Source organism: Cucurbita maxima, unplaced genomic scaffold (assembly GCF_002738345.1).
Source record: "Cucurbita maxima cultivar Rimu unplaced genomic scaffold, Cmax_1.0 Cma_Scf00087, whole genome shotgun sequence".
NCBI lineage: Eukaryota > Viridiplantae > Streptophyta > Magnoliopsida > Cucurbitales > Cucurbitaceae > Cucurbita > Cucurbita maxima.
The window spans coordinates 388,008-399,186 of NW_019272103.1; the positions used below are offsets into that span (position 1 = coordinate 388,008).

An 11,179-nucleotide genomic window follows, 5' to 3' on the forward strand; every position below is an offset into this window, starting at 1 on the left:
ACGCAGTCGAGGAAGAGGCAGCCAATCAATTTACTCCAACATTCAGTGTTACAAATGTCACAAATATGGTCACTATGCGAACGATTGTAACTTCGACAAATGTTACAATTATGGCAGAGGGGCATTTTTCAAACAATTGTCGAGTCGATAAAAAGGTGGAAAAAACAATCAACCTAGCCTTGGATGACGCAACAAACGAAGGTCTTCTCTTGATGGCTCAAAATGAAGATCTAAAAGCGAAAGAACATGGCGAAGAAAAAGATGATGGTCGTAGTTGTGAAGCGGTGGAAGCCATTGGAAACGAGGGGATACGCAGCAGATTTGGCAAAATCACGATATTAGAGACAAAAAAATCGAAGAAGGAATCTAGATTGAACACACGATCGACGAACGAGCCAAAGAAACTTCAAAATCATCAGAAGGAGAATAGAGATTTAGAGCAACAACCAAAATCTGCCGCTAATAAATTTGTGGAGAAGTCTCAGTTGCAGACGTTGAAATTCCTGAACGAGCGCCTTTTGAAGAAGAAAGTAGAGATTAAAAAAGAAAAGAAAGCTTTTAGAAATGGAGATGGAAAGGTTAGAAAAGGAAGTGGCTGAGCTGAGTGAGAGTTGTTTCTATCTCAAACAGGAGAAGGAAGAGAATGAGAAGGTAATTTGTGAGCTTATGAAGAGAATTGAAGAAGGTGTGGAGTGATAGAGGTCAGCTACTAATGAGTGGTGGGTTCAAAACCGGAGGAGTGCGTTGGGTAGTGAGATTCTTTACATTGAAGCTTGGCACCATACTGATCGGGTCAAACATCTATCTAGTCAAACTCGGTTAGATGTGGGCATGGGTTGGAAGAGCTACCACGTGTTGCAAATCGAGTGGAGCCGCGTCACCTTACAACACGCATGACGCGTTATTCCATTCATCGTCAATACGTGTCCCTGAGGCTGTCTGACATGCTTTTCCTCCCGCAAGTTGACACGTGGCTTGCTGTCTATCTGACGCGCTTTCTGTCCCACAAGTTGACACGTGGCTTGTCGGAAAATTTTCTCCTGACAATGCGCATAACACATTATTCCACCCAATCGTCAATACGTGTCCCTCAGGCTGTCTAACGCGCTTTCCCTCCAACAAGTTGACATGTGGCTTGCCGGAAATTTTTCTCTCCTGAGAGTCGCAATACTGAATCTGGCCTTCAAAATCAATTCATTTACCTCCTTGTTCCCGAAAGGACCCTCAGAAATCCTCGAATTTCATCCTTCATAGAAGAACATATCGAACGGCTGAAATAAGTTCATTTACCTCCTTCTTGTTCCTAAAAGGACCCTCAGAAATCCTCAAATTTCATCCTTCGTATAAGAACATATCGAACGACCAAAATAAGTTCATTTACCTCCTTGATCCTAAAAGGACCCTCAGAAATCCTCGAGTTTCATTCTTCGTAGAAGAACATATCGAACGACTAAAGAAAAATTGTGAATGAGAAAGGTTACCTCGCAGGTCTTATCGGTTTACAGTTCGTAGTGTTGTAACCCCGTATCATGAAAAGATATTATTATGAATTAATAAAATTTGGCCTATGTAATTTGTCGAATCTACAACCATCACGTTATTAACACAACAATCTAACCAACTGAGCTAATTGGGCATAAGTTTTATGCACGTTATAGATCGTTAGCTCCTAATCCAGTCATAAGCCATAGGTTTTATGCACATTGTAGATTGATAGCTCATAATTTAATAAATCGAGTTTAGGTTACATAATTTTTTGCATGATAAACTTAAAACTTTAAGTCATTATCTTTAAAGTTCGTAATGTTGTAACCCCGTATCATGAAAAGATATTATTAAGAAGAAATGAAATCGGCCCATGCAGGTGTCAAACCAACGACCTTCACATTATTAGCCCGACATTCTAACAAACTGAGCTAATAGGCCATAGGTTTTATGAACATTGTAGATCGATAGCTCCTCATTCAGTCAATCAAGTTTCACTTACATAATTTTATGCATAGTAAACTTAAAACTATAAGTGATTATCTTTTAAATCTAGTATCATTAAATATATCATTATTGAGAAGGAATGAAATTAACCATGCAAGTGTCAAACCTGTAGTAGCTCCTAATATAGCCAATCGAGTTTAGGTTACATAATTTTATGCATAAAAAACTTAAAACTCTTTAATTTCAAGTCATCATGAAATTAGCCCATCCAATCTTCATGTTATTAACTCGACGTTCTAACCAACTAATCTAATAGGCCACAAGTTTTATACTCATTGCAGAGTAGTAGCTCCTAAACCAGTCAATCGAGTTTAGGTTACATAATTTTATGCATAATAAACATAAAACTTTAGGTCGTTATCTTTTAAAGTTTGTAGTGCTTTACCCCCGTATCATTAAAGATATCTGTGAGAATTAATTAAATTGACCCATCCAAGTGGCAAACATGCTACCTTCGCACTTAATTAGCGCGACGTTCTAACAAACTGAGCTAATGGATCAAAGGTTTTATGCAACTTGCAGATCAATAGCTCCTAATCTAGCCAATCACTTCATTTTAAAACATTATATTTAAAGTTCGTAGTGTTGTAACCCCGTATCATGAAAAGATGTTTTTAAGAGAATTAATGATATTGTCCCATGGTAAAAGGGAGGTCCATCACTTCATTTTATAAGCCCACTTGAACTGTTTAAAGTCATTCGAAAAATACATATTTTGACGGCTCTAGGTTAATATTTTGGCTGATCCGGCTTGGGTTTGATACGTTCGGACACTTTCTTCTTTCAACTTTTCAGAAGCTTAAATTAGTATGACTATCTTTTGCCTAGTTAAAATTTTAGAATCGAGTTTAAATTATTAATGTACGAGTAGGTTTAGTTAGTTTATATACTTATGAGTAAGTTTAAATTACTTTATACAAAAGTAGGTGAGTTAATTTCCATAATAAAATTTTAATTTATGGTTGTTGGACTTCTTAGGGAAAATTAAAATTTAGAGGCCAGCATTAAGCTAACGTCAAATGGTTGTAGCTGCTTCGAAGGCTAACCAAGTAAGTGGCCTTACCATCATTTGGTTATAATTGTGTATTGTATGATAACACGTGCTCGTGGCTTTGCAAATTGTAATAGCCCAAGCTCATCGCTAGCAGATATTGTCTTCTTCGGGTTTTCGAGAATACCTTACGTTTTTAAAACACATAAAGAAATTTTCACTCCCTTATAAAGAATGTTCCCCTCTCCAACTGTTGTGGGATCTCACAATCCATCCTCTTTCGAGACTCAGTATCCTTGTTGGTACTCGTTACTTTCTCCAATCAATGTGGGATCTCACAATCCAACCCCTTTCAAGCCCAAGCATCCTCGCTAGCACATCGCCCGATGTCTGGCTCTAATACCATTTGTAACCGTTCAAGCCCACCACTAGTAAATATTCTCCTATTTTGACTTTTCCTTTGGGGCTTCTGCTCAAGGGTTTAAAATGCTTTTTTCTATGGAGAGATTTTTACACCCTTATAAATAATGATTTGTTTCCCTCTCCAACCAATGTGAGATCTAAAAATGCATTTGTCAACTACTAAATGAAAATCAATGCATACACTGTTATTCGTTCTCCCCAATACACCACTCAGTGTCTGGCTCTGATACCAACATTAACACCCCTAATTTCTTACCTTAATTAGAGGTGTCAAACATGCATGCCTTAATTAACATATGCGGACATTGAAATGATACATTTTCAAATGAAGTCATAGACTTACACATTTAATTTAAAACAAGAAAGTAAGAAATAACGTAGTTTTAAAACATGAAAAAGTTTTGCGTATATCCCATAGGGTCGAGACTTTATCCAAAGTACATGTGTAAGCTTGTGAGTGCAACAGCCCACCACTACTCGAATGGTAGTGTGTCCTTTCGTTATTTTATGTAAACCTAGAAAGAATTCCATGACATAATCTCTAAGTTGTTGAACCTTTGAGTACCCATCAGATTCACTAACCAACGGTTTGGGCATATCCTTTAACAACTATCTATGTGACCTACCACGTTGAAGAACTTAACCAACTTGGGATTCACTCACTATGTATCAGTAATTTAGTGTGGTATTCACATTAAGGATGAGGAAAATAATCTCATGTTCGTTTGGTAAATATGAATTTGGATACTTACTTTTTGAGTTGTCTTAATACTCTAACTAGTCATCTCTTCATAACATCATTAATTCTTACTTACCTTCATATATCATCTAGTACATCCTTATACTATAACTAAGGCCAGCAAATTCCTTAACTTTTGAAATCTCTTCTCACAAACTCATTGTAAGTGCGAGTTGTGATCGCATGTATTGAATGAGTTAAACTCAAAACTTTTCAACAAACCTTCTACCTTGTCAAAGTTAGGAAACTTACAATTTTATATCTCTAAATAAGTCTAGACAAACTACAATTTGTTCCTCCTTTAAAATGGTTCACCAGACCATATTCTATAATATTCAATGTCTAAGGAAAATACTTTTGTTCAACCAAGACTCTACATCGGAGAGTTTGGTATAACGCTCAATATATAGAGGTATCAAGTTGGCTTAAGGGCTCATCTTGTTATCTTTTTTGTCTCTGATTAGCCTCCTATAATCGATATGAACACTATTATAAAACAAGTTTAGAAACCTTGTTAAATATCTAATTCATAAAAATTACTTGAGCTATGGGAAATTAGTGAGCCCAACAACATCACTCTAACTCACACAACTATGTCGAACTCCGAGAAAACCTTTTAACCTTGCCTTATTAGTTCATATGTTTGAGGGAACCCTTGTTTCTACATGTATGCATGTTTTTTTTTTCTTTTTAATAACTATCTGGATCAACTCTTAATGTTCAATATATCGTCGTGTGTGCCCATTATTTCCTCTTAACGACTAGAGATATTGCTCTCTAAAACAAATGTTGAGGAGTGTGAAGTCCTGACTTAGTAGCTCATGTGTCTATGGCAGGGTCTACCTTAACTCTGCCAAGTTGTCCTGGCCACTAAAAAAAAATCAAGTAGATTCAAGCTTCATATCTCGTGTGGGTATTAATGTTGGAATAACTTAGATACCACATTCAACCTTATTTCAAACCTTCCTAATTTCTTAGAGTTCATACCTTAAACACGTTCTAATTTCCCACCAAAAAGTGTTACCCTTGAGCTATACTATTTTATACAAATCAGACTACTCAAACTATTAATTACTCCTTAACAATAAACACATTCAACAATAAACACATTCAACAACTATTAATTACTCCTTAAATCAAAGTTCCCTAAAGGTATATAATACACATATTCTGTACAAGTTAAAGTAGTACACACTATTTTTAACCTTGAGAGTACAAGTAACAACAAGTCAAAGTCAAAGTCAAAGTACAATATGTACCTGAAATCGTACCCTTTCTTAGAGGTAGGTACTGTTTCGCGAGACAGGATCACACATGCTTTACACATCTTGTCTAATACCCAGTGTTCGATAAACCAACAACGAGGAAAAACAACAACAAAAAATAACACAATGCAAAATAAATGGATTTTAGCGTTTTTGAATTCTAAGCAAAAAAATTCTCAAGAGCTAATCGTATTTTTAAATCATTTTTATACTTCTTTAGAGGAAAAAAATAAATTGAAATTTCCGGGAGAAGACGTTAAGAGGAGCAAATCACAATTGTATAAACTGCCAGTATTGAATCTTATGGAAGAATATAAATCGAAGTTTCCTTTATCGAAAATTGAATTACGTCAGCTACAACAGAAAATAGAAGATGACAGTATGAAGTTCGACGAGAGTTCAATATATAATGTTGTTCCTAACTTTATTAAAATCTTAATACAGAAGGATAAATTGAGTGCAAAGGATTATATAATTGAGAAATTAGCTGATGATGATGACATAAAAATGCTTGAAGAGTTCGGTCAATATACTCTAGAGGTATTAATTATTCACGTTCTGGGAATTGTTTTCAACACATATGAAAGTATGGTTCGTGCAGCTTCTTTAATTAATCAACTCGACTCTTCTGTACGTACACATTATAGGTTATTAAAATTCCACTCCTCTAAAAAGAGCATTTCTAATGTTCATATGTCTGATAAAATGGAAAAGTCTGAGACTTTTTCCTTCGGTGTCTTCTTACTCGAGTTTATGGAGGAGCGGGGATTGGTAAGTTCTATTACAATGGAATCCTTTGGTAGTGGTGTTAAGAAAAAGTCGAAAGGTGGCTATTATTATGAAAGCAATCTATTCATTGTCTGTAATTTTGATGTTACTTTACTTCCGATCAAGCTCAACCTTCCTATGATATGCCCACCTCTTGATTGGATGAGTGCGTGTCCGCCGAATCAATCTCCTAGATATCTCTCAGATCTATCAGGGGGTTACCTAAGTGGACCGACTGGTGAGATTTATGATCGTTACCGCTTATTAAGTTCTGGTGACCTAAATCACTTTTATATATATGTAGGTTATTCTTCTTATTATAAGAATGATTACAAGTCTATGTGTAAAGTCATGAATGCGCTGCAGCGCCCTTTACAATCAACAGTGATTGGTTGAACCATTTAATGGAAAATGAAGACTATTTTGTTGACCATGGTCTTCTTATGCCACAATTTCTGGAAACGATGAATATCAGAGATGTTAGCCCCATTCTTAGAGATTTCCACATGAAGGATGAGGTAATATACAATGAATTTTCCTTTAACGATTTGTTACATACAGTGATTAAGACTATCCAGCGTTCACGCTATGAACGATTAATTCTCAATCTCGCAAGAGACTACGATGGCTATAAATTTTGCCTACCCGCCTTTCTTGACTTCAGAGGTAGAATTTATCGCTGTGGTATTTTGCATTTTCACGAGTGTGATCTTGCACGAAGCCTGATTGTGTTTGCTGATCATAATCATGAGAAGGAGGAGATAAAGTGTAATTCTTATATAAGAGATGAAATTAGCTTATCAACATTCTTCCATTTTAAGTCTTTAACTCAATGGTTGAAGCAGTGGATTTTATCAACAATTTTAATAACAAAGACAATAAAATTATATCTCAAAACATAACGTTGGCTAAACGGCCTTTTCAGTTTGCAGCCAATATTTATGCAATGCTAAATTACAAATTTCAGTTTTTAAAAGACTTTGTCCCTATTACCCAGGAGGACGCTGCATCAAGTGCATATCAGATTATGAGTTACATTTTATTGGATGAGAGCCTGGCTGAGAGAACAAATCTCTTCGTATCTCTGGATAATCCAAATCAAATCCAAGATGTTTATTTGTACTTCCTCGCTGAGCTCAAGGAGTTCATGAAAGCAGAACTTGATCCAAATTTATGTTCGGTTGTTTGCAAACACCTCTCTCGTAANAATTTTAATAACAAAGACAATAAAATTATATCTCAAAACATAACGTTGGCTAAACGGCCTTTTCAGTTTGCAGCCAATATTTATGCAATGCTAAATCACAAATTTCAGTTTTTAAAAGACTTTGTCCCTATTACCCAGGACGCTGCATCAAGTGCATATCAGATTATGAGTTACTTTTTATTGGATGAGAGTCTGGCTGAGAGAACAAATCTCTTCCTATCTCTGGATAATCCAAATCAAATCCAAGATGTTTATTTGTACTTCCTCGCTGAGCTCAAGGAGTTCATGAAAGCAGAACTTGATCCAAATTTATGTTCGGTTGTTTGCAAACACCTCTCTCGTAAGATTGTTAAATCAATCTTTATGCCAATTATCTATGGAAAAACTGTAATGAGCACATCAACCGATCTGATGGTACATTTCTCTCAACACCTTACGAGTAAGGAATGCTTCAATGTGGCCTGCTTTAAGTTGTTCAAAGAAAAATATCCAGGAATGGAATGCCTGATCAGGTTGATACGTCTTATAGGCTGGGTCGCGTCTTCTAGGGATAGTGCTGTTAAATATAATGTTAGTTACTTTACAAGTGTTCAGGATTATATGAAAATGGAGTCAACTTATATATGGGTATATGACCGACTTCATAAGAAGAGGCGTCGGGTTACTCTCAGAGTGTCTTCTTCTAAGAGAGATCGTTGGAAGACAGAGATCTCTACCTTGGTCAATTTCATCCATCAGAAGGATGCCTTTATAGCTATGAAAGTAGTTGAAGAAATTCTGAATTGTAATGCTCCTATATACACTGTCCACGACAACTTTATAACAACTGTTGAGAAAAGCCGATTTATTCTAATGGCTTATCTCGAAGTCTTTCGTAGCTTGGGCCCTCCACTTTCAATCATTAACAAGTTCATCTATATAAATGTTATCGAAAATCTTAAACGTATAAATTCATTTGATTATGAAAATCATGTTATTTCCAAGGAATATCTTACTGAATTTTTAATTAAAAATATTCCTGAGAATATAAGTAAGCAGAACCAGATTCTTTGGGATAAAAAGATAAATGAAATAGTCACTTGTTACAGTCACTATGTGAAAAAAGTGTGCGGTGAAAATAATAGTGATTATGAATCATGGAAATCACATGAGGAAAAGTGGAATCAATTTTCATATAAATTGAAGAATTCTTTCTGCGTCCATTATTGATAATGAATAAAAAAAGAATGATGGCGTACAAAAATAAAACTATAAATGCTACTACTGAACAGTTATTGAATCGCTTATTTCAAAAGATAGAACGAACTGCATACCATGAACCTCATTCTGGTTTAATAATAGCATCATATTACTTCAATGAGCCATACCCTCTTGTTAACGAGATTGCGCTACTTAGTCTTACAACCATGGATCTCTTAAACCAGTTAGCTTACCCTTCCTTATCAGGTTACGGTAAGTTCACAATTTCCTTAACCATGAAGCGCTCTTTCGGGGAGGAGATCACATTTACGCTTTGTCAGGCTATACCCCTCACTTATATGGATTGTAAGTTAATTCCAAAAAGTGATGTCTATGCTCATATATATTATGAGGTAGTTAACAGTAGGTCGAGTAGACAGTTTCTTTGAAGGGTTATGTCAAGGACGCCTATATATTCCGACAATTGAGGAATTAAGGAATGAGATATTGTTGGAGGCTCACAACTCACATTTGTTATGCACCCAAGCGGTACAGAAAATCACAGTGTCCTTGAGATTCGGGCGTAAGGGTAAACTTGAAGAACACTAAATTTCTTAGATCTTGGAAAATCATGTCGTGATAATTGTATTTTTATTTTACCTTTATTTGAGTAGTCAGACGTGGGATTTGAACCCACGCCCTCTGATCCCGCATCGGTTTGAGAGGAGAATGAAGAATAACTTATGAGTGTTTGTAAACGTCTCTCTAGTAGCGTGTTGTAGAATTGTGAGACTGATGACAATACGTAATGGACAAAAATGGACAATATTTGTTAGCGGTGGGTTTCGGCTATTACAAAAGCTATCAAAGTTAGTCATCGACTATTACAAAAGCTATCAAAGTTAGTCATCGGCTATTACAAAAGCTATCAAAGTTAGTCACAAAGTGGTGTGCTAGCGAAGACGCTGGCCCCCAAGGAGAGTGGATTGTGAGATCCAACATTGGTTGGAGAGGAGATGAAACATTCCTTATAAGGGTGTGGTGGGCTTGAGCTATTACAAATAATTACTTGGAATAGCACAGTTAGTTAGAGTGTGTGGCTGTTAACCACAAGGTCGAAGGTTCAAAACCTCCTTCTAGTGTTGGGAATAAGCTTACCATGAATTTAAGGTAAATTAGAGGTGACTTGTTTGATTAATTGTGAGCTGAGCGGCGCATGCCTAGTGATGATGGTTACAAGTGTCATACCTTTTGATTGTGTTATATTTGCTTATTATGTTATGACTTGTTGTAACCCCGTCATGATTAGTACAGACACCTTTTGATTGTTATATGACTTGTTGTAACCCCTTCATGATTAGTACGGACACGTACCTTACGATATTTATGTTAACAATGATGTTATGATACGATATTGTATACACCACAATACTATGTGCACTCCCTTCCCTCCATGGTATACCAACGACATGCATGAAATGATATTTTATGAGACCAAGCCTTGTGCTACTTCTATTTTAGGTAAGGGCTAGAAACCCCTATGACGAGGACATCACAAATAGAGATAATGACACGTGCATAGAATAGTTGTATTTAATTTTCTTAGGCATAGGTTAGTATAGGGCATTTTTACTTTGATGTTTTAATGGTTTTAATTACTATTTCTTTATGTTGTTTTAAAGATGCTTTCAAATGAGTAAGTCCATGACACTATTTTAAGATGAAGTTTAAATGCTTAATTTCGTATAAGAGCATAGGATATGATGACGGTGGCAACTTTAGGCTAATAGAAATCTAGGGTCGTTACCGTTGGTATCAGAGCTCTAGGTTATAGATTCGGTAGACTTGCCTACGAGATAGGCTTGCCACGTTCCATGATTTCACCATCGATGTCCTAGCACCAACAGGTATGTCTGGTATAAGATAAGATAAAGAAATGTCTTTAATTTGCATGTACTTTTTTTTGTTTACTAATATTGAATGTAATTTAGTATCAAATATGTGAAGCTCTAACTATATGATTTATGGAAGCATTATGTTCTACCTAGTTGTACTTTTATGAATATATCATGTTTACTAAATTATATGTTGTGATTATACGTGATATGATGCAATTTATGTTAGAGAGATATAGACTTAAGAAATTATATATTGGTTTTAGCATCATGCCACATAAAGGACACTAAAAAGAACGACGAGGAAGGAGATTACCCTGTATTAGAGGTAGAGGAAAAGGTGGAGGTGAAGAAGCCCACCTCGTGAAGGTTTAGTGACTAGGGCGGACGCACCTTAAGTTGTGCTACCTTAGGCTGCGCACCTTCAGTGGCACCAATAACCCAAATAAATCCCACTACAAGCCTATGTGAGAATCATTTCAGACAATACAATGATGCCCACTCAACAAGCCAATANCGAACTGCATACCATGAACCTCATCCTGGTTTAATAATAGCATCATATTACTTCAATGAGCCATACCCTCTTGTTAACGAGATTGCGCTACTTAGTCTTACAACCATGGATCTCTTAAACCAGTTAGTTTACCCTTCCTTATCAGGTTACGGTAAGTTCACAATTTCCTTAACCATGAAGCGCTCTTTCGGGGAGGAGATCAC

At 36.1% G+C, this 11,179-nt stretch overlaps 1 protein-coding gene across 1 annotated transcript; it reads left to right on the forward strand.

Moving 5' to 3' along the window:
* Nucleotides 1-5,713: 5,713 nt before the first annotated feature.
* On the forward strand, nucleotides 5,714-8,594 carry LOC111472799 (probable DNA-directed RNA polymerase). The gene is made up of 3 exons (XM_023118433.1): nucleotides 5,714-6,416; nucleotides 6,545-6,696; nucleotides 7,176-8,594. Exons 1-3 carry the CDS (start codon nucleotides 5,714-5,716, stop codon nucleotides 8,592-8,594), a joined length of 2,274 nt encoding a protein of 757 aa, XP_022974201.1.
* Nucleotides 8,595-11,179: the final 2,585 nt, after the last annotated feature.